The sequence below is a fragment of the Miniopterus schreibersii genome (assembly GCF_964146895.1).
Source record: "Miniopterus schreibersii genome assembly, chromosome: 10".
Classification (NCBI taxonomy): domain Eukaryota; kingdom Metazoa; phylum Chordata; class Mammalia; order Chiroptera; family Miniopteridae; genus Miniopterus; species Miniopterus schreibersii.
Window position 1 is genome coordinate 45,897,607 of NC_138110.1, and position 23,379 is coordinate 45,920,985.

Below are 23,379 nucleotides of genomic sequence, written 5' to 3' on the forward strand. Positions count from 1 at the left end.
GAGTCTTGCTTCATTTTTTTTGCCCATTTTTGTTGAAAATTCTATCATATTCAACACAAAAGCAATGCTTTTAATGATTGTTAAAATAGTTTTTTTAAAATCTGGTAGGTAAAATTTCATTATAATAATCCAAGATGGTTCCAAAATGTATATGAACACAGTGATTAAAATTTCCTTGCCCAATTTCTGGGAGCTGGAGATAACTATATCCTAGCCTGTGTGTTTACCACCACTTGCTCCCTCATTTCGTCTTCTCAGTTCTTAACTGTTTTTGTTTTTTAAAAATATATCTTTATTGATTTCAGAGAGAGGAAAGGAGGGGGAGAGAGAGAGATAGAAACATCAATGATGAGAGAGTCATTGATGGGCTGCAGCCCACAACCCGGGCAGGGCATGTGCCCTGACCGGGAATCAAACCCTGGTCGCCTGGATCGTAGGTCTACGCTCAACCGCTGAGCCACGCCCGGCTGGGCTTAACTGCTGTTTTTTAAAAAGGTACATTTAGGGAGGAAATTTACTTACTGCTGTTTAATGGCAAAAATAAACCAACAATTCAAGTTTTCGTCCTCCCTGCTGGCAAAGAATCTACCTGCTTGGCTTTGTTTTGTTTTTTTGAGCCACTACTAAAAGTGACTAAGGGAAAAGCTACTGATGCTCAGAATTACTTGCTGTAACTGGAAGGGGCCTTTGCTCCAGAAGATTCTACAGTGCATGATAATAGTTATGAGTATTCATCGCAGCCCTGGCCAGTGTGGCTTGGATGGTCAGTGTTCAGTACACCAAAAGGTGGAAGGTTTGATTCCCGGTCAGGGCACGTACCCAGGTTGCGGGTACAGTCCCTTAGTTAGGGCGTGTGCAGGAGGCAACTGATGCATGTTTCAGTCTCCCTTCCTCTCTCTAAAATCAACTAAAAAAATTTTTTTAAGTATTCATTGCAAAGGGCTTATATTACATCTGTATAGACTTAAGTTATATGATAAGCTATCTGATATTTTTCATTTATTCACCTCCCTGATATATGGCAGTTTTTTAAAAAAAATTTTAAAGATTTTTTTATTGATTTCTAGATAGAGGGAGAGGGGGTAAAAAACATCGGCCTCCTGCATACCCTCTACTCAGCATTGAGCCCACAACCCTGGGCATGTGCCCTGACTGGAAATCAAATGGCAGCCTTTTAGGGCATGGGAAGACACCCAACCAACTGGCCAGAGCTGGCAGGTGTTGTGTCTTTTTTTTGGAATGATCTAACTGGACTTATTGTTAAAATGTAAGGGTCATTGATGCTAAAGGTGTGAAGAACTAAATAAGTTGGAAAGTAAATTTTGCAGAATGGGTTCTCAGATATCAAATATACACATTTTGAGTGTCTGCTAATAACTAACCCAAATAAATGTGATAAAATTTAACTTTGGCTAAGAGTGATGTTTAATGCTTGAGGTCCTTCACATCCTGGTACTGAAGGGAAGCATATTTTACCCACTTGCTGAAGATGTATTCTAGGACTTGAGCCAACAAAAGACCAAGCTATACAATTAAAAGCCTTAGCAGCTTACTAGTCACCTTGCTTGTGGATATAAACTAGTTTTTTTCAGCCTTCTTTTGAGACCTATCCATAATACCTATAATAATTTCTTGATTTATATTTCTAGTTTCACATTGAAAAGGAAAATAAGGTCCTCTTGCCTTTATGAGTTTCACTTGGACCTCTCAAATAACAAATTATTGCTGATTTATAATTTATCAAATATAATCAATATGAGCTTCATTTAAAAATATTTTTGTGCCTAGCCGGTGTGGCTCAGCAGTTGAGCGATGACCTATGATCCTGGAGATAGTTCGATTCCCAGTCAGGGCACATGCCCAGGTTGCAGGCTCAGTACAGAGGGCAGCAGATCAATGCCTCTCTCATCATTGATGTTTCTCTCTCCCCACGTCTCTGAAATCAATAAAAGACTTTTTTTTTTTTTTTTTTTTGCAATTTGACTTCTACAAATAACTTACAGGTAATGTCCTATTGAACGTAGTCAATACAGTACCTTGGATCATGATTGCCTTACGAGTCTTCCTGAATTCACTGATTTTAATAAGGTACATATGGCTATTGCCATAAATTATGGTTAATGTACTTCAGCAAATTCAAGATTTGTTACCTTTCAGTTTTGAAGTGAGGTATAGTGCTATAGAAATAGCTATTTCCTTTGCCATCAATACTAGTTGACCTCTATGACAGTGACTTAAATGAAAACCAACTCAATGACAAGAGATGTCATAAATTTTTAGTGGATTCCTTTTTTTCTTTGTATTTCATGCCATAAATATGCAAATTTAATAGTGGTCCACCTCTAACCGCAAGGTGCTCTCTTAATACTGAACCTATATTTTAGAGTTGGGAAATCAGGAACCTAGGAAAGGAAAAAATACTGATCTTTAATGCAGGTTTATGCTTTATGTAGTAATTTGTTATAACTTAGCTTTCTCTGTCATGTCTGAAATGTAACATCACCTATGACTGACAAGTTTGTAACTGCACTCAAGTCACAAGTGGGTGCTGTAGCTTAGAGGCCACTATTATGAGGGAGGTGGTTTCACTCCAATTACCCCTTTGGTGGTTAACACATGCGCAAATTTTCGAGGATTAACCTCGTAAATAAAGCGCCCAGAAGGAAGGAAGAATAAAATGGTTTCCTTCCGATTATGTAACCCCTTTGGTGGTTAAACAAGAGAATGTACAAATTGTTGCAGATTAAACTCAATGTAAGTAAAAAGCGTCCAGAAGGACATCGGTATCGGCTTCTGGGAGACGATACATTTCCCTCACGCACTCTTCCCCAGTACCTGCTAAGTTCCCTCTGAAAATACCAACTCGGACGGATGTGGAAAAATGCATTTAAATTTCTTTTTAAAAAGGTCACTGGAGGGTGCGAATGGGAAAGTGTATCATGGAGTCTGTGCTGTCCCCGCGCAGGTGCATGTTCACGTCCTTTCGGGACGGCATTGCGGACACACCTGGCGCTGTAAAAGTGCCCAAGCAGCGGCTCCTCCGCGCAGTACAGGTGTTGCCGCGCAGGCGCCCTGCGGCTGGGCAAGGGCTGTCCGCGGCTATGCGCCGCGCGCGGGCCGCCTGTTCCAACGTACCGGAGCCAGCCGTCCGCGGCCAGCAGTATAGCGGTAGCTACCCCTCCCTGGCTTCTAGCCGTGATCGCAGCATCATTTTCCCGGGTCGAGCTCACTAACTCGTCCACTAGCCCCTGCAAAAAATAACGTGAATACCGTATGTAGAGTCTCTTCTTCATCGCCGCCGCCGCCATTTCCTGAAGTTTGTAGTCCTATCCATTGCCTTGATCGCCACGAAAAGCTACTGCAGATCCCACTGGCCCAGCAGCGTCAGCGTCAGGAGCTCCTGCGCTTCTTTCGCGCTCCCTCTTTGATTCCTCCTCATTTCTAGGGCCGGTGACGGCGTAGGGGAAGCAGTGACAACCGGGACAACCGGGTGGGGTGGGGAGACAGACGAGCTCGTAGGGAGGAGTTCCGGGCTGCACCTCCCCCACCTCCGCCTCCCACTTGGTACGTTCCGACTTCCTCGCCCCACAGCCGGCAGAGCTGGAGAGGCGGGGCAGCGGGGAGGGGCCGGCGGAAAAGGCGGGGCGGTCACGCCGCTTGTCCCGTGTCCTCGGAGTCACGTGCCCGCGCTGCAGCCAATCGCCGGGTGGCGCTGCCCTGAGAGCGAAGAGGCTGTGGTGAGAGACAGACCGAGACCGGAGATGTTTTTAAGCCCGGCCTCGGCGGCGTTAGTGGCGGTTGCATCGGCGACGAAGACAACGACAGCGACGGCAACACCTAGGCACTTGTTCAGAGGCTAAAGCCTGTGTCGACCGTGCCTCGGTCCGTGAGTGTGAGGGGGGCGTGGCGACAGGCAAGGAGGAAGGAGGGGCGCGGTTTCGAGCCCGTCCCTGGCGCCGGGAGGAGACCCCTCAGTTCTGCGCTGCTCCCGTCCCCCCTCCCCAGAGCAAGGTAAGGGACCTGCCCTGCCCACCTCGTACCTCTCGGCGCCGCCGGGCCTGGCCCGTGGAGCCGCTGGGCTGACGGTGACAGGCCGTTAGTGGCCCAGGCACGGGTCTGCCCCACCCGCCGCCGCCCCTCCAGCAGTGCCTAGAAGCCGCGGCGCAGCTGGCAGCTGCCGGCGGGGCTGGGGGCGCCACACGGGGCGGGGGCCTCAGCGGGGCGCGCCCTGCTACCACTCTGGGTTCCCGGGGCTGGGCTGCCGCTGCCGCCACTCGGAACATGGCGGGGCCGGGAGAAGCGTGTGCGTGCGAGTGCGCGCGACCCGAGAGGGCGCCGCGGGCTTGCCGCTGCCGGACCTGGCGGGGCGGGGCGGGGCGGGGGTGGGGGCGCGCCCAGCCCGCAGCGCGCGCCCTGCGGTCCGCCCGCGGGAGACAGCCCCGGCCCCTCCGGGAGGGAGCTTCGGAGGTACCGGCGGTGGGAGGAGAGGCGGATGAAAGAGAGAAGGAAAATTGCCACTTTAATAGTCTCAGGGGAAAGGAGAGCGGTCACGCTGCAGCCCTGTTTTAAATGCCAGTGTAATCCTTGCCGCATTGGGCAATCGGTTCTCTTCCTCGTTTTGTGAGTGTCCGTTCGAATGATGTTCTTAGACCTTTAGAGCACGTCAGGTTCTTAGATCTTATTTTGAGGTGTAATATGATGTGACGTATCCTGGAGGATCTCAAAGCGTTGAATAAACGGTTGTACAAAGAGGTTACCGAAACCCAGCTGACAGCTGTTTTAATAATAACAGTAAGAAACAGATTAGGGTAGGAAGTTAATACTATTGCACCAGTTGAAACCATAGGAAACATTTTAAGCAGTGTAGTCATCGAGGTTGTCATTTCCACTAGACACCCGCAGCCAAAATATGAACGCGGGTGAAATGGGTTGCAGATCCAGAGATCTGTAACGCTTTGGAATTACGCTAATCCTGAAGTTGAAATGAACCAGTGTTTTCAATCATGTATTCCTTTTTTATTTTAAAAACGACTTATGTAAATTATAAAGGAAGACTAATAAAGTAGCAATTTTTAAGTAAATTGAGTATTAAAAACATGCTAAAGTAGGCTGTTAAAAACCTTGGGCACTGATCTGTTTCAGTTTCTTCATTATACAAAGGCTTTCCTGGAGATTAGCTCAGAACTGGCAGAACATATGTTCTGTTGGTGCCAAGTGGCTTAAAAACAAAATGAGATAGTGTCGACTGTATAAGATCAAGTCGCTGTATTAACGAATCATGCTGGGAAAATCTTTAATTTGGGCTAAACGCAAAAATATTTAAAGAGTTGAAATGTTTCCCCAGGAGATTATAAGCAAGAGGAGGAATGCTTTACTGCTTAAAGATCTTTTATTGTTGACACAAGCACTAACTAAATTTCTAAAGATCTGCCTATGATTTTACTAAGGTTAAACTTAACTATTCAGGGTATGTGTTCTATTTTAGGAAAAGGCAATGTGTTAAAATGAAATAAAACCTAAGTTAAGTGGTTCATGGAAGGAAAAGTAAAAAAAACAAAAAACAGGATTCCCTCAATGTCTTAATTTCTGTAGTTTCTATAGTTGTTGCTAGAATGATTTATGAACAAGTAGAGCTGGGAAAGTGGAAATCACTGGGTGTGTATTCCATGAGGAATATTTGAGGAAGAGTAGAGAGAACAAAATTATTCAGATAAGGAAAGAATTTAGGTGGATATATGTTGTGCGACCTCTGCTTTTAGTTCTTAAATATCAGGAAGGGGGGGGAAGCGTTTACTTTATTTTTTTGAGACAAGTGCCCAACCAGTGGAATGAATTAAAAATAAAAAGGAAGACATTTTTATCAAGACCCTTTTTTTCTATAGAATTGTTTGAAAATGTGACATTCTTCTGAGGGAGATTGGAAAAATGGTAGTAAGGATATTTGGAAAACTCTTCATTGGAAAAGAGACTTTTATTCTAAATAACTAATAAATATTAAATTTCTTGGTATTAGTTGACTAGCAGTTAAATTTTCTTTACATTGTTCTTACGTTTTAAGAACATCATTTCAGTCTAAAAAGAGAATGGTTAGTGACATTAGTTATTTCTGTCATAGTTCATAAGAGGTTTAGACTGCTTTCTTTATATAAACTTGATGATACTGAAGCAACATTTATCAGATAGGCATGAAGAATTTGTCCAATAATTATAGTAGGTTGCTTAAGAGCTATTGACACTACTTTCTGACTTGGAACTTGTTGCTAAAACTAACATCAACATGTATTTGTAAAATACCTTCCTGTGTAAAGAGTAGTCTTGCAGATTTATCCTTAGAACTGGAAGAGATCTTAAATTTTCTGATCTGTTCTCATTTTACAGATGAGAAAGTAAAGGCCTAGTAAGGTGAAATGACAACAATATCAGCACAACTAGTTAAAACAGTCTGTGGTTTGGGGCTAGAGGTTTCTTTTTGTGAAGATGCTAACTTGTCTCTTTCTTTAAGAACTAGCTTTATGGAGTAGTGGAAAGAACATTGAAATATAAGTGAGCAGGCCTGGGTCTAAATTCTTGCTTTGTCACTTCCTAACTGTGGTTTTTGACAAATCACATTACCTTTCAGAACCTTGCTTTCTTAACCTACAAAAAATAATTTTCCTACATAACTTAACAGGTTTGTTGGAAGGAACAAATGTGATTACATATGGACAGCTCATTGTATATAGTAAACTTTTTATACATGTAAGAAATTGTGATATTATTTTTAAAATAAATAATAGTTCTTACTGTATAACAAGGTGTCAAGATCCCTTGGTATTTGCTTAGCCTTAGCTTTGTTTTCAGCACCTGCTGTTTTACAGATTATAACTCCCTGTAGATACATTCTCTGATCCCCACTTAGTTCTAATCTTAGTAAAGCCTTTTACGGAACATTTTTTAAATGTAGTTGTTAGAGCCTGACTTCCTCTGGAGAGAATATAGAGTTTCTTCATATAGCATTTGAAAACATTCTCCTATACTCCCATACATGCATAATCTGTTTAACAGTGGGTTTTTTTTTAAAGTAATAGTGAAAGTATCTTAGTTACAATGTTGTCTGTTACTAGTTTCCAGATAGGCAATAACAGGAGATAATTTTCCTTTATAAACTCAGTTTTGAATAGTTCATATTAAGGTTATCTTGCAGATCTGAAATACATAGAAATGTTAAGGCAGAGCTTTTGTTTATTGACATATGCTGTTAAGTTTCTTTTCTTCTAGTACTTTAAATTGATAATGCTAGAAACCAATATGTCATATTTTAGTATTACATAGATTATTTGTAAACTTGAAGCTAAAGTTTATGATGAACAGTTGTTAAGCATTTAGAATACCTGTGTAATAACATATCTGTGTTCAAAGTTTTAAGTGAGACGTTTCAGACAATTTTTTTATAACCTTGTAAAACAGATACTATTATTATTCTAACATATGGCTGAGGAGAATGAGGCTTTGAACATTTATGTGACTTGTAGATATTCACAGACCTAAGAAAGTGACAGATTCTGTTGTCCCCTTTCTTAATCACTTCTCTGTGTTCTGACTCTAATTATGAGTCTTAGCTGATTTTGAAAAGTTAAAGGCAGTGTTTCTTAAATTTCAGACTTCATGAAAAATGTTTGGTGATCAGCTGTTCTACCTTCTACTTTGTTGGTTAAAAAATAAAAATAAAATAAAAATAAATACTATTAGAATCGTGGACGATAGGCCAGCAAGCCTATGAGATCCTGATATAGTTGTTGGTGGTTTGTGTTTTTTTTTTGTTTTTGTTTTTGTTTTTGGTGGTTTGTGGGGGTTTTTATGTGAGTTGTCAGAAGCAAATTATTCTCAGAAGCTACTAAAGGACTATTTAACATTTCAAGAGGCTATTCTAAGAAACTTTACCTTGATACTGGTATTATTATTCTGAAGAAACATACTTTAATCAGCATGACTAGAGAAAAAGATAACTCACCAAACTCATTTAGGACTTTTATAAAGAAATAGATCGAGCAATAATAAATTTTAGTTTGTCTAGATTAGAAAATACCATCTAAGGCTACAGAATCTGATTAGTGAGACCTTCCAAAATTTTAAGAAATACAAATTCAAACTTAAGTTTTTAGAAAATTAAGTATAAACACAGAAATGCTTACAATTGAGGTTAAGTAGAAGAGGTAAATTATGAAGCCACAAGTTATAGGGTAGAAATTATTTATTTTTCTTTGGCATTTAAAAATCGTGTCATCTTTAACCAATCTCTTTAACATTTGTTTATTACACTAAAATTGTTTCAAAATATGTAGTTACTTTTCTGGTTATCAGTTTGTATTTGGGCATAATTGGGGGAATATCACAAATATTAGTGATAAATACCTTATTTTTAAACTACCTTATTGCCTGAGAGTTGTGAGAGCTCTGTAACTTCTCAGATTTCAGATTGTTCTTCCTCCTAGTTTTGTTGACATTCTGACTTCTAATAGAAAACAAAAACTCTGCATGTGTGACTCTCTCCCTAGAAATAGCTATATTGACTCAGGATAAGATAATTGTATGTTAGAAATTATGGTGCTTTGTAGTTCATGAAGTACTTTTTACATCCGATTTCTTTTGAATTCTCAACTATTCTGAAAATTGATGCTATTGAATCATGGATAGGATACAGGTTAAAATTCTCTGGAGTAATGCTAGACTCCTTTGAAATTCTTCAAGAAAGAAGCATTAGCAAACCTAAAGGAAGAGGAAAGAAACACGTGTACTTTTTTTCTCTCTCTTCCACTAAAGTCACATTATACCCAGCTTTCTTTTCCTTTTTTAATTGATCTCAGAGAGAGGAAGGAGGGTGGGAGGAGAGAGAGAGAAACATCCATTGGTTGCTTCTTGCATGAGCCCCACCTGAAAATCTAACCCGAAACCAGGGTATGTGCCCTGACTAGGGATCAAACCTACCACCTCTTGGTGTGTGGGATGACGCTCCAACCAACTGAGCCGCATCAGCCAGGGCCCATCTTTCTTTTTATTCTATTCTGCTTCTTAAACTTAAGCAGGGTAGAAGGAAACACTAAAAACATTGTTTATACCACATTACTAATTAGTGTTGATGGTTAATGATCATCGAGAGTTGAGGAAATTAAAATTTTACAGAATGTTTCCTATCATAATCTGCACAAAAATACTACAACTAGGGATAAAGCCTTAGTTTGTATTTTGGACTTCTATACTAAAGTCTTGCAACCTATGAGTTAATGAATTTAATTTAAATTCATTACCAGAATTTAATTTTGACAATTTGGAAGTTACTTGGTGATTAAGGAAAAGGACTTTTATTGAGCTTTTGTACTCTAGGTACTATTAGATATTTTTATTTATGTTATTTTAATATGAGAGATATTTTACACATCTAGTTATGAAAATACTTCAAAAAGTTGTCACTGGTATGTCTCCAACGATAGATAGGATTACACAAGAACTTGCAATTCTCAAGTGTTATCTAAATGTAAGTCTGTTATTTTGAGAGAAGTTTTTTCTTAAGATCAACCCAGTTCATAGATTTATAGTTGAGGTGATCACCCAGTAGTGGTTATTCAACCTTCAGAAATCATCTCTGTCTGCCAGGATTCATAAAAACATACCAAAAATGAAGATGAGTGTTCTCTTTAAGCGGCAGCTGAACAAAACAAAGAATAGTTTTTTATCAAGTTTCTGTTTATCCTCATGTTATTGAAGGTAAACAAGAATGCTTGACAGCAAACTGGCTTACTCATTCTTCCTTTCCTTTGTTCTTTTTACCCCTCTGTGGCTCTTCCTTTTTCGGCCCTAGTGCTTTCTTGCTTTGCAAATAACCAGTGAAAATAAATCTAAACCTATCTGTTGTTGGTTAACAATTTAAATTTGTGTTATTAAATTTTAATTACTATATTACTTTTATTTTACATGTTAAGGCTTTTATCTTTAATTTTGGTATGAATGCAGATATTAACTAATACGTGGGAAAATAATCATTTCCACTTTCTCTTCTGCAAATTGGCACTTTATATCCTTTGGCCATTTTTCTGTCTTTGTTCCGTACTCAAAATTTCTAGAAGTGGCAATCAAGAATTTAAACAATTTTTAAAATATTTTTATTAGGATTTTTAAGTTATAAAATTAATATATGTTTACTGTTAAAATTATACAATAAAAGAATTGCCCGGCCAGCATGGTTCAGTGGTTGAGCGTCCACCCATGAATCGGTTGATCACGGTTCAATTCCCAGTCAGGGCACATTAGGGGGTTGTTGACTCTATCCCCAGTAGAGGGTGTACAGGAGGCAGCTGATCAGTGACTGTCATCATTGATGTTGTGCGAGCTCTCTCGAGCTCTCTCTCCCTCTCCTTCTCTCCCCCTCCCTCTCCTTCTCTCCCCCTCTCCCTCTCTTTGAAATCAATAAAAACGTAAATTTTAAAAAAAAGTTAACAGTTCTCCAACCTCCCTTGTGGATATTCTTTGTGTGGGACAAAAAAGAAGTTCTATGGGAAGTAACTGCAGAGGGTGACCTTTTGAAGTTTAGTTTATTTCCATTTTACAGGTGAGAGTCAATCTAAATCAGTGACTGTATTGCTTACTTATAGAACTACAGCTTCATAGAAGTTGGTGATATCATTAAGAGAAAAAGACAGGATAAAATGATAGATTAATTTTGAGCCTTTCGAGGAAAAATAATTATTTTGTATGTTGGATTTTTACAAGGAGTGAAAGCTCTTGAATGATCCAGTCTGACTGTGTGTTACATATTATCGCTGGATACTGAATTTGAAAGCAATGGAATTTTTATTTTTTTACTTCTGAATTTTTAAGTTCTACCATAGTGAACAAGTATGGGTATAATAAAGAAGGTCTTAAACATTGCATCATGATTAGTTAACAAATTTTAAATAAATGTTTCTATGAACACTCCATTTAGCATTTTTCAACCAGGTGTTTGGGAAAATATAAGCAAAGACAATATTATAGCTTTTGTCTCAATGAACAAACATAGACATGAAATAGGACAATAATATTATTTTTTAATTATTCAAATTTCTAGTTGATTTAGAAAGGAACATGGTAAGCCCTGCAAAGACATGGATTTGTATCTGTCTTATTGACTGTTGCACCCTCAATTCCATCACACCGGAAAAGGTCAGTGTATATTTAGTGATTGAGAATGTTAGTGACAGGAGAATGGTATGACTGGCATAAGAGGATGAACTAGGAGTAAGGGAGAAAAGATGGGTAGCAGATGAGAAAGGCCATGATTACTAGGATAAGGGGCTTAATAAAAATGAATTTCCAAAATGGGGAATGATGTAATACTGTTTTTTTAAAAAAAGAAAATAATTCTAGAAGTTGTATGGAATTAGGAGGCAAGGAGATCATTGAAAAGGTTCTTGGGTTTTAAAGCATTAGGTCCCAGTGCTAAGCACATGTCTGGAGAAGACATTCTCTGCTTGCATGGAACTTAAAATTTAACAGAAAGAGATAATTACTTAAAACAAGGAATCATAATTAGGGAGAGTTCTGTCAACATTGTAAAATTACATTGCAAATTCTTTACTAAATATGTGTTCAGGAGAAAGGACCTATGGCTTTCAGGCTCTGAAACAGATCTGTTCAAAAAAGACTTAAGATTATCACTAACTTGGAATTTAAGTTCAATTTTTGATACAGAACTGTTCCATTCTTAAATAGTCCTAAATGTATGTTTTTTGGCATTATTTTTATAGTATATTTCCTTTAATAGATAAAGCTGTTTAATATTGGTACCATCATTGGGATCCCCCCCATTCATAACATTCGTGTGATTGTATATTAGGACGTGTTTTATTTTAAAAGTAAAACCAGATAACTCACATATTCTTTCCCATTGGAGTTGGAGTTTTCACAGTAGTACCCTTTTCTTGTACTTTCTTACAGCTGTTAGAATACTCTGGGTGGGTCCCTCATTACCATCTTGCTCTTTATTCTTCTCAGCATACTTTGGCAGGGAAACAGTTTATAATTCTAAATTGCTCTGGCCAAAAGAGCTACCAGTAATACATACTGCTACCCATAGCCAGTTTAGAGCATGTTTTCTTTTAAATGCCCTTGAAATACGCAGTTATCCTGAATTCTTGTGTGTACTATAGTAAGTAGGTTTATACTGGAAAGTGAGCAGGAAACAGAAAAAGTGAAGTAGCAGATCAGGACTTAAATAAGGCCCAAACAATTCAACCCTGGTGTGAAGTCATGGAAGCTTCAATTTTGGCTATAATTGAGCAGTATTAAAACCTATACTGTTGTTGGGTCCAGGTGGGAATTATATGGTATACAGATATAAGTAACTTAATATTTATATTAGCATTGTTCTCTCAGAGGGGACTGATTTCAACTACCTATAATTGCATAAAGAGTTTGGGCATAGATAAAGGTGATTTTCAGGATCACAGACTTATATTTCAAAAGCAGTGATCATGATAAACTATTCTGGTTTTTTATGTTGTAACCTTTATCCCAAATCTCTTATATTTTCATGTGCTACTATTAAAACTACACCCAATTATGTAAGCACCTAAAAGTCCTTTTCTTTCATTTAAGGCTACAGTATGTGCCGATCATTTTTTAAAAAAATATGTTTTTATTGATTTCAGAGAGAGGAAGGGAGAGAGAGATAGAAACATCAATGATGAGAATCATCGATCGGCTACCTTCTGCACACCCTTTATCGGGGATCAAGCCCCAAACCAGGGCATGTGCCTTGACCAGGAATGGAACCATCACCTCCAGATTCATAGGTCAATGCTTAACCACTGAGCCATGTCGGCAAAAGTGAGTTAGGGCATTATTTGGGATTACATGTTGAGTGGTACTTAGAATGGCACCTGAGGTATGTGTTGCAAAGATCAGCTGCCTGCCTTTTGAGGGCAGGAGAGGGGGCAAAGTTACAATATCAAAAACTTTTTATTTAGAAATATTTCAGATAATTTAAAAGGTACCGAAAATAACAAAATGAGCACCTGGGTGTGTATCATCAGTTAAGAATTAAACATTACAAAGTCAGTTGAAGCCCCCTATATATATAGCTTTCCTTGATCCATTTCCTAATCCCCCCAGGGGAATTCCTATCTCCTCCTTTCTGCATAAACTTTTTTCCAACAGTGACTTTTCCCTTTCCCAGTTGTTTCTTTCTTCAAAGTTCACCACAGTGACTTTTTCATTTTAATTCTGTTGTATGTTGTATATAACACTAAGAGCAGTCTGACTAGGGGAATTGAAAATAAGATTGTGTACATGAGGTAGAAATCTACCTTAAAATCTAAGCAAAGGACACCCTAGCCAGTTTGGATCAGTGGTTAGTGTTGGCCCACAGACTGAAGGGTCCTGTGTTCGATTTTGGCCAAGGGCACGTACCTCCATTGCAGGCTCGATCCCTAGCCCTGGTCAGGCGCATGCGGAAGGGAACCAGTCAATGTGTCTCTCTCACATTGATGTTTCTCTCTCTCCCCCTTCCACGCACTCTGAAAAGCAATGGGAAAAAAATCCTCAGGTGAGGATTAAAAAAATAATAATAATAAAATAAAATCTAAGCAAAGGAAAGTTAGACTTCAACTCTGCATAGTGCAGAACAGAACTGATAAAGTAGATGTGAAAGTAATCTAATAATTATTTTAGGAATGGTATTAGTCTGGTAGCAGCAGTGTGTGGAGCAGTGGGTCTGAAAGGAAGTGGAGAATTGCTAACTCATTTTCATTGACTTTTTCTTCTAATTACCCTATGTTAATGAGATTGTATTTGGTCTCCAAACACTTTACCATTTTGAAAGAAGAGAAGGACCTGGTGGCAGAACGCTGAATTATAGGTATTTCTAGTTTTCAGAATTTGAGAGATTACTCCTGTCCCCTTTTAGAATCTGTTGACAGGGAAGTGCATATGTAGTGGTTCTTAGATTTCTACTTTCAACATTGGTAATTTTTCAGCTCCCAATGCCAGAGATACAAGTAAAGCTGCCTCACCATTTTCTCTGAGCTGTTGCAGCCCTCTACTGGTCTGTGGAAGTTGCGCAGTGTAAAACCCAGTAGAGCTAGGAGGAGGTCAATAAACTCAGCAACTCATTTTTAGAACCTTAGAAGACATTTATGCCAACTGTCCCAATTGCAGATGAGTATTTTATATATTCACTTTAATTCTGGAAATATAGATATCTATTAGGTACCCAGAGCAAATAGATCACTGTAAACACAACTGCCTGTATTACTTTCTTTTAAAACTTGTAATGTATTGTTAGAATGTGGTCCTTTATGGTCCATTGTCTGACAATGTAAAAAAAAATCTTTTTGCCACTAATCTCTTTGGTTAACATTATCTAAGGAAGTAATGAGAATCTTCTTTATTATTATTATTTTTAATCCTCACCTGAGGATATTTTCCCATTGATTTTTTTTTTTTTTTTAGAGAGAGTGGAAGGGAAGGAGGGAGGGAGAGAGAGAGAGAAACATCAATGTGAGAGAGACACATTTATTGGTTGCGTCCCACATGCGCCCCTACCAGGGTAGGGGAATGAACCTGCAACCCAGGTATGTGCCCTTGCCGGGAAATAAAACCCACAACTCTTCCGTACGCAGGCTGATGCTTTAACCACTTAGCCACACCAGCCGGGCTGTTTGTTTATTTTTTAATCCTTACCCGAGGATATGTTTTTATTGATTTTTTTAGGAGGGAGGTAGGGAAGGGGGGAAGAGGGAGAGAGAAAGAGAGAAAGAGGGAGAGAAAGAGAAAGAAAAAAAAAAGGAGAGAGAGAAAGAAGAAACAAACAACCATGTAAGAGTAACATCAATCAGTTGCCTCCCTTAAGCACCTTGACCAGGGATCAAACCTGCAACCTAGGTATGTGCCCTGACCAGGAATTGAAACCACGCTTCAACCACCAAGCCACCCAGCCAGGGCGAGAATTTTACTTTTTAAAAAATTTGAGGTATTTTTAAATTATTACTATTAGAAGATAAATAAAACAAATAAGTGCCATTTGCTTCTTTTAAATTATTTTCAAAGCATTTCTACTTCTTGTTGCTGGGGCCAGAAACTTGGGTGTCATTCTAGCCTCCTTGCTCATTTACTATTTCTCCTTACCTCACAATCTTGTCATTGTTCTTTAAGTGGCCTCCTTCTCTCTCATCTAATTCCTCTTTAATCTGCCTTTCAGAGTTTCAGCAAGAGCATCTGCCTACTCAGATTGTCCCTGCTTTTTAAAAAGGCTTAAATTGCTTTTTGTCATAAAGATGAAACAGCACAATGACAAGGTGCTTCATGATGTGACCCTTTGCTACTTTTTTTAGCCCCATTTCCTACTGCAGTTTTTCAACTTTGCTATTCCTTCAATGTGGCCTGCTTTCTTGGGGGGGGAGGGGGCGGGTCACAACTGTGCTCATGCTTTTTCCTCTGCAGCCCCATCTGTGTCTGCTTCATCTATATCTACCTGCCTCATAGTCATCCTTAAGACTCTATTTCAGTATTAACCTCTTCTTGAAATTCCCCACCTATACTCCTATGTATAGCACCCAGGTTGATGATCCCTTTGTGCTAGTACTATCATATTTCTGTAGCATTTATTATTCCATATGGTAATTAACTTGTCCCTTGCTCCTTAAAAACTGTAAATTCCTTTTAGGTTAGATTGTGTCTTCTTCATCTTCTATTGCTTGGCATATAGATGCTTAGTAAATGTTAAATGATTGAATAATTACATGAGCAGACTGGGGTATGATGCTAAAGGAAATACCCATAATTGAATAACTTAACAATTTTTTTTGAAGTTAATGAGGAAGAATCAGTTCTTTTAGACCAATGCTTATTTCATAATATGTTTACATTGAGGAAAGAGAGGAGATAAAGAATTGTAGAATTTTAGAGCTGGAATGAACTTCATTTTAAAATGAGGAAACTGAAACCTAAAGAGTTTACTAAAAAAAGTTACAACAAGAACCCAGATATTCTAGTACATTTTTTTTACTTTGCTCAATTCCTCCTAATATATTTTGCCTTAAGATTTGCTAGGATTATTAGGTATTGGTTGTTTATATTTTAAGCAGTTGGGCTATCTAAATATTACTCTTTTATATTACAGGTTTACCTTTGTGGAATTTTGAAGGTGATACATTCCTATAGCCAAACCAAGTTGACCATTTATAATGTATTTACTTTGTATAGACTTTTGAATTATCTGCCATGCTCAGATTCCTAAAAGATAAAATACTTAGCAGTACCAACCCAAAGTGCAGCTTATCTTTACTGGATTGAGCTTCTGTCCTGAATATGTGCTTCCTTTTCTATTCTGGTAGCTGGATGAAAAAACATAAAACACCTTTTTACCTCTTTTGCTCTACCTTTGTCTGAAGCAGCCTCTCACCTGCCATCTTATTATTACTCTTTCCCCTTGGGTTCTACCCAGAGAATTGTAGTCCTCCAGAGCAAATCAAGTGTAAGTTGACCTATTACATTATTTTTTTAATTTTTATTTGAAGATTATACAGTACATGTTCATTATAAAAGTTAATATAGAACTGTATAAAATAAACTATAAATATTCCTTAAGGGCATCGTTGAGGACAGTTTATTTTAAAGGATGTGGATATTTGTCTTCATTTTTGGCATGCTTTTGGTTAAATTTGTGATTTTATTATACTAATTTCTTGGTATGGAATTACAACCATCATATTCTTATTGGAAAATGTTATGGAATATAGCTGCCAAAAAACATTGTGGTGAAAATCAACCATTGCTTACTTGGGAAGGTATTCTAAAGAAAACACCATCCCTTTTCATGATCTGAATTCTCCCTTGCATGGTTTAAGTAGTTAAGGAGGGGTGAAGGGTGGGGGGCAGGGGAATCCAGTTAATATCCCAGAAACAAGGCCACTTATTTTGAGGCCTTTTCCATTATTTTTTTAAAACCACTTTTTAAAGTATGACGAGGGAATTAAGGTGTTTGGTCTTTGCTTAACTAGGAAATACTTAGTCTTTATTTTGGTTTTATTCTTTATAATAATGATTTATTTTTTGTCTGGGGAAAATAGTAATAAGGATGTCACTCAGAATTTTTTAATAAGTTAAACTATCATTTTTGCATTCCTAAAAAAATAGAATTTGGAGTGAAATTTTTCTAAATCTCTTATTTTGGAATCAGAATTTGGAAGGATAGGAGATCCTTAATGCCATCTAGCCTAACTTTACTTTTAAGAAGAAACAGGAATATTGAGAAGTGATGAAAGTCAACCAAAAAGTCAGTAGTAGATATCAGAGAAAGTAACGGTCACTTTTCTAACTGAATGATTCTTAAGGATTATTGAATTCTGTTGCTGTGATTTGATCCTTTAGTAGTTGCCTTTATTTTCAACAGTTTTGGAGGAAGCATTTTTATCCCCACAGCAGCTATAGCCCAGTGAAAGCTGGAATAGGAAAAATGTTGGGAATTCCCATTCCATCCTTATAGTTCTGCCTTTACTTTCTTTAAGTAGGTTGTAAAATTGACAAATTTATAGGGCAGCATTTGAATATTTTTTTAATATGCACCAAGGACTGTGCTAAGCCATCATTTTAGTTCTCATAGCCTTAACAGTTGAACTTTATCATTTCATAACAGATGAAGAAATTAAGTAACTTGGACTTTGTTTTCAGTTGTATTTAATCTAAAGTGCATGTTCTGGGGACTTCAGGACAAGAAGACAGACTGGGTGAGCTCCTTTTTTCAAATATAAGGAAATGCTAGATAAAAAGAAAACATTTAAAAATACATAGTTGAGCTTCAGAACAAGAAAGATGAATCTGTAGGTGCCTGAATAGGAAAGAGGAACTCAAAGTCATAGTAGAAAACAGAAATTGAAACCCTGTCCTAAAAGGAAAGTAGACAGGTACTGTACTCCTTAGTGAGTGAACTTGAATGCAGTACTGGAATCCACAGGCCCTGGAATGACAGGGAACTGAGCCCACATCAGAAAGAATCTGAATTATTCATGAATGGGGCCTTTGAAAAAAGTTCATCTACCCACCTGGGTTTATGTTTCCTGATATAACTTCTTCCAATCCTTTTATTTTTAACCTTTTAGTATCCTTTTGTGGTCTCTTTTACAAAGTATATTGCTGAATCTCATTTCCAGCCTTAGAAACTTATATTTTGATTAAAGACCTTAATCCATTCTCATTTATTATAATAACACATATATTGGAAATTATTTACATTTTATTTACTATACTTCTATTTATTTTCCAGAGTAAGTTTTTTAGTCTTAAATATATGTATGTATACATATTTACAGAGTTTCCCAAAAATATGTATACACACAGTGTCTATAGATTTATTACATTTTGAAAATGAAATGTATTTCAAGAAACACTGCCTTTATAATTTTTCAAAGTGTGTATACATTTTTTGGGATGCCCTGTATGTGTTGTGTATATATGTGTGTATTTCTCCAAAGAAGACAAGTACTTTAATCACTTTCTCACTTATCTCTAGTCTCCTCCACCCCATTCCCTACCCCCTAGTTTCCCTGCAGGCATGTTAGTATTCTGTCGAATTTTAGTTCTGGATTGTTAGGGGTGTTTTTCAAGCATCTATTCTTTTTGTTACTTTTTATATGAAATATACTTTATTAGGTTATTCATTCACTCCCATATATCACGTGGTCTTCATAAATTTATTTCAACTCTTTTTGTTATTATTTTTATTTTTAAATTACAGTTGACATGCAATATTATATTAATTTCAGGTTTACAACATCATGATTAGACATTTATATAACTTACTGATTACCCTGATAAATCTAGTACCCATCTGACACTATATATAATTATTACAATATTATTGACTGTGTTACCTATGGTGTGCTTTACATCCCCATGACTATTCTTTAACTATCAATTTGTACTTCTAAATCCCTTTACCTTTTTCAGCCAACCCCAAAACCCTCTCCCATCTGGCAACCGTCAAAATACTCTCTGTATCTATGAGTCTGTTTCTGTTCTGTTTATTTCTTTATTTTGTTTATCAGATTCCACATATAAGTGAAATCATTTGGCATTTGTCCTTCTCTGACTTATTTCACTCAGCACAATACCCTGTAGGTCCATCCATGTTATTGCAAATGGCAACATTTCATTCTTTTTTTATGGCTGAGTCATATTCCATTGTATATATGCATTACTTTTTCTTTATTCATTCATCTAGTGAGGCACTTAGGTTGCTTCCATATCTTGGCTATTGTAAATAATGCTGCAGTAAACGTGGATATATATGTCTTCTTGATTTAGTGTTTTGGGTTCTTTGGCTCTGTATCCAGAAGTTGAATTGCTGGATCCTTTTTTGTTCTTGTTATAGTCTTTGTTTTGAAATCTGTTCTGTCCGATTTAAGTATTGCTACCCCAACCTTTTTATGTTTTTATTTCTATTTTCATGAAATCTTTTTTTCCATCCGTTTACTTTCATTCTGTGTCTGTCTTTCAGTCTGAAGTCTCTTGTAGGCAGCATATGTAAGGGCCTTGTTTGTTATCCATTCAGTCACTGTATATCTTTTGATTGAAGTATTTAATCCATTGCATTAAAATAATTATCGGTAGGTAATATGTAGTTATTGCCATTTTATTTGTATTTTTATCTTCTTCTTGAAGAAGTCCCTTTAACATCTCTTGTAATACTGGTTTGGTGGTGATGAACTCTTTTAACTTTTTGTCTGGGAAGCTCTTTATTTGTTCTTCGATTCTAAATGATAGCTGGGTAGAGTAATCTTGGTCATAGGTCCTTGCTTTGCATCACTTTGAATTTTTCTTTCCAATCCCTTTTGGTCTGAAAAGTTTCAGTTGAGAAATCAGCTGACAGTCTTATGGGAGCTCCCTTATAAAGGTCACTAACTGCTTTTCTCTTGCTGCTTTTGAGATTCTCTCTGTCTTTAACCTTTGGCATTTTAATTATGATGTACATGTCTTGGTGTGGGACTCTTTGGGTTCATCTTGTTTGGGACTCTCTGCACTTCCTGGATTTGTATGTCTATTTTCTTCACCAGGTTAAGGAAGTTTTCCATCATTTTTTTCAAATTCTTGCTGATTGGGTGTTTTCTGCTTTCTTATCTTCCAAATCACTGATTTGATTTTCTGCTTCATCTGCTCTACTCTTGATTCTCTGTAATTTATTTTTCATTTCAGTTAGTGTGTCCTTCATGTCTCTCTGGTTCTTTGTTATGGTTTTCATGTTCTTTTTTTCTGCTGTCAAAGTTCTCACTAAGATCCTTGAGTGTTCTTATTACTATTGTTTTGAACTCTGTATCTGGTAGATTGTTTGCCTCCATATCATTTAGTTCTTTTTCTGGATATTTCTCCCTTTCTTTCATTTGGGACTTGTTTCTTTGTCTCCTCATTTTGGCTGCTTCTTTGTGCTTGTTTCTGTGTATTAGATAGAGATGCTACGTCTTCCGGACTTGGTATAGTGGCCTTGTGGAGTTGGTGACTTGTAGCTCCCAGTGCCATGACCTCCCTGGTCACTGAGCTGGGGCCGGCTTCAGATGCGTCCCTGTGTGGGCTGAGTGCACTGTCCTATTGTAGTTGATTGCTGTTGGCACATCACTGGGAGGGATTGACCCCCAGGCAAATAGGCTGAGACTATAGCAGAGGTGCTGCTGTGCAAGGGCCTATCCCACAGAGAAAGACTTGATTCAGCCGGGCTCAGGTACCCACTGAGTCTGCCCTTTGAGTGTGTTGCTGTTGGAGGTAGGTGGGTTGTAATCCAGTGTGCTCTGAAGCTGTCCACTTGGTGCACTGGCTCTGGGGTTTCCGGGCAGGTGCAAGATCAGCTATTGCCTCTGCCCTGCCATGGGGCCATTTGGAATGAGCTACAGAGCTATCTGCGAAGGGCTGCTACTTGTACTGGGCTTGGAGGTACCCAGGTGAGGCAGGGCACAGGCAATAACTGCCAGACCAATACAGAACTACCAGTGAATCTATTAGGAGTTTCTACCTCTGGAGCCATCCTGGAATGACAAAACCTTTGCCACTGCTTCCTGTTACCCAGAAAACTGGAGATTGAATATTAATCTGGAGAGGGTAGGAAGAATTATAAAAGTAGTTCTCTTTTTTTCCCTTTAGTGACATGCTGAGTGGACTTAAGAAGCTCAAATTGTTCTATGAAAACTTATTTTAGGTTAAGATGGCCTCTGAGAAAATAAATGATCTTATGGAGAAATAGAGAAAAGCACTAAAGCAAATTGCACTAAATTGCATAACCCTTCGGTAGGTTTTATTACAGAGGTATACAAATAACCCTTATCTGTCCATTCTTTACAGATCCAGGATGAGAAGACTGATAAAAGAAGCTAGCTGAAGAGCTGTAAGATGCCCAAATCTGGGTTCACAAAACCAGTTCAGAGTGAAAATTCTGACAGTGACAGCAATATGGTAGAAAAACCATATGGAAGAAAGGTATATGATTATATTAAAGATTTGTTGGTTCTTGGAACTGGGAAAAAGTGGTGCAGCCATTGTAACAGTCCAGTTTAGACCATTTCCATCATTGGGAAAAGATCCTCATGCCCATTTACAATCAATCCATTCCCACCCCAATCCTCAAATACCCCTAAATCTGTTTTTAATACCAGAAATTGAAAGTTTTCAACTTTCTTTTCAAAAATTGTTTTGGCTATTCAAGATCCTTTGCATTTTCATATAAATTTTAGAATTAGCTTGTCAGTTTCTTTTTTTAAAAAAAAGCCTGCTGGGAATTTAAGTGGGATATTATTGAATCTGTAGATCACTTGAATAGTATTACCGTATTAACAATATGTGTTTCTATCCATCCCCACAGAATATCTCTCTATTTATATCTTAAGCTTCTCTGAGTGATGGTTTGTAGTTTTCAGTGTGCAGATTGTGTGCTTCAGTTGTTGAATTGTTCCCATTTTATTCTTTTGGATGCTCTTGTAGATCATTTCATTTTGAATTTTTCATAGCTAGTATATAGAAATATAATTGATTTTTATATAGTGACCTTACATCCAATGACTTTACTGAATTCATTTTTTGGTTCTAAAACTTTGTGGATTCCTTAGGATTTTCTACAAATGAGATATTGTCATCTGCATTTAAAGATAATTTTACTTTTTCAATATGGATACTTTTATTTCCTTTTGCTGATTGTATTGACAATCTCTGCCTTTAGTAGTGTTTACTCACATTTAATGTAATTGTTGATAAGGTTGGATTTATAGATGCTATTCTGCTCTGTTATACATTTCATGCCTTTGTTTCTTATCTATGCTTCCTTTTTTAAAAAATTTTTCCTGTATACTATTTAAATTTCTGTGACTTTTTTTAAAGAATGTTACTTGAATTATAATTTTAAAATGTTGATCTAGGGTTTATAATCTGCATCCTAATTCCTACACGTTAATATTGACTTAATTCCAGTAAAAATAGTAACTTTGCTCCATTATAGCTTTATTTCCTTCCCTTTGTGCTATCTATATAATATAGATTACATCTACATTTGTTAACTAATGCAACAATGGAATGTTATAATTATTTTATACAATATTCTCTTTTAAAGAAATAAGTGAAGAAAAGAAAAACATGTTTATATACAGTTCTTTGTTTATACCTACAAATTTACCAATTTTAGCACTCTTACTTTCTTCCTATGGATTCAAGTTATTTTCTGGTATCATTTCCTTACAGTCTCTGAAAATTTTCCTTAGTATTTACTGTAAGATCTTCATCTTTGATTTTTCTTCGTATTCATTAATCTAGGAATAGCTTCATTTTGCCATTTAAAAGAAAAAAAAGCTTTATTGAGCTATAATTCACATACCATACAATTTACTCATTCAAAGTGTATAATGCAGGAGTTTTAGTGTATTTACAGAGTTGTGCAATCATTACTACTGTCAGTTTTAGAACATTTTCACCTGAAAAACACTCTATACCCATTATCAGTCATTCGCCTTTCTGTCCCCAACTTTCACAGCCCTAAGCATCCACCAGTTGGCTTTCTTTCTATATAGATAGACTTGCCTATTCTGTGTATTTCATATAAGTGAAGTTATGCAATCGGTGGTCTTTCATGATTATTTGCCTTTATTTTCAAAGCATAGTTTTGTTGGGTATTAGAATTCTTAGTTGACTTATTTTATTAGATTGAATATGTATGTCATCCCACTTCTTTCTTCTTTTAACTGTTTCTGATGAGAAGCCAACTGTTAATTACATTGTGCTGTTCTAATAAATTTTTTTTTTTATTGCTACTCTCTTGTCTTTAAACGGTTTGACTGTAATGTGTTTAGGATCCCTTATTTTATGTGGGGTTTGTTGAGTTTCCTGGATGTATAGATTAAT

At 37.4% G+C, this 23,379-nt stretch overlaps 1 protein-coding gene across 4 annotated transcripts in view; it reads left to right on the plus strand.

Moving 5' to 3' along the window:
• Nucleotides 1–3,587: 3,587 nt before the first annotated feature.
• Nucleotides 3,588–23,379, plus strand: part of ANKRD12 (ankyrin repeat domain 12) — a 93,190-nt gene continuing 73,398 nt past the window's right edge. Inside the window, exons 1-2 of one of the 4 annotated variants that reach the window (XM_081148947.1) lie at nucleotides 3,588–4,011; nucleotides 21,337–21,471. In XM_081148947.1, coding sequence (XP_081005073.1) covers nucleotides 21,385–21,471 — 87 coding nt within the window. In that variant the 5' untranslated portion in view covers nucleotides 3,588–4,011; nucleotides 21,337–21,384. The remainder of the gene's footprint in view (nucleotides 4,012–21,336; nucleotides 21,472–23,379) is intronic. The other 3 variants (XM_081148946.1, XM_081148949.1, XM_081148948.1) reach the window with 3 other exon arrangements.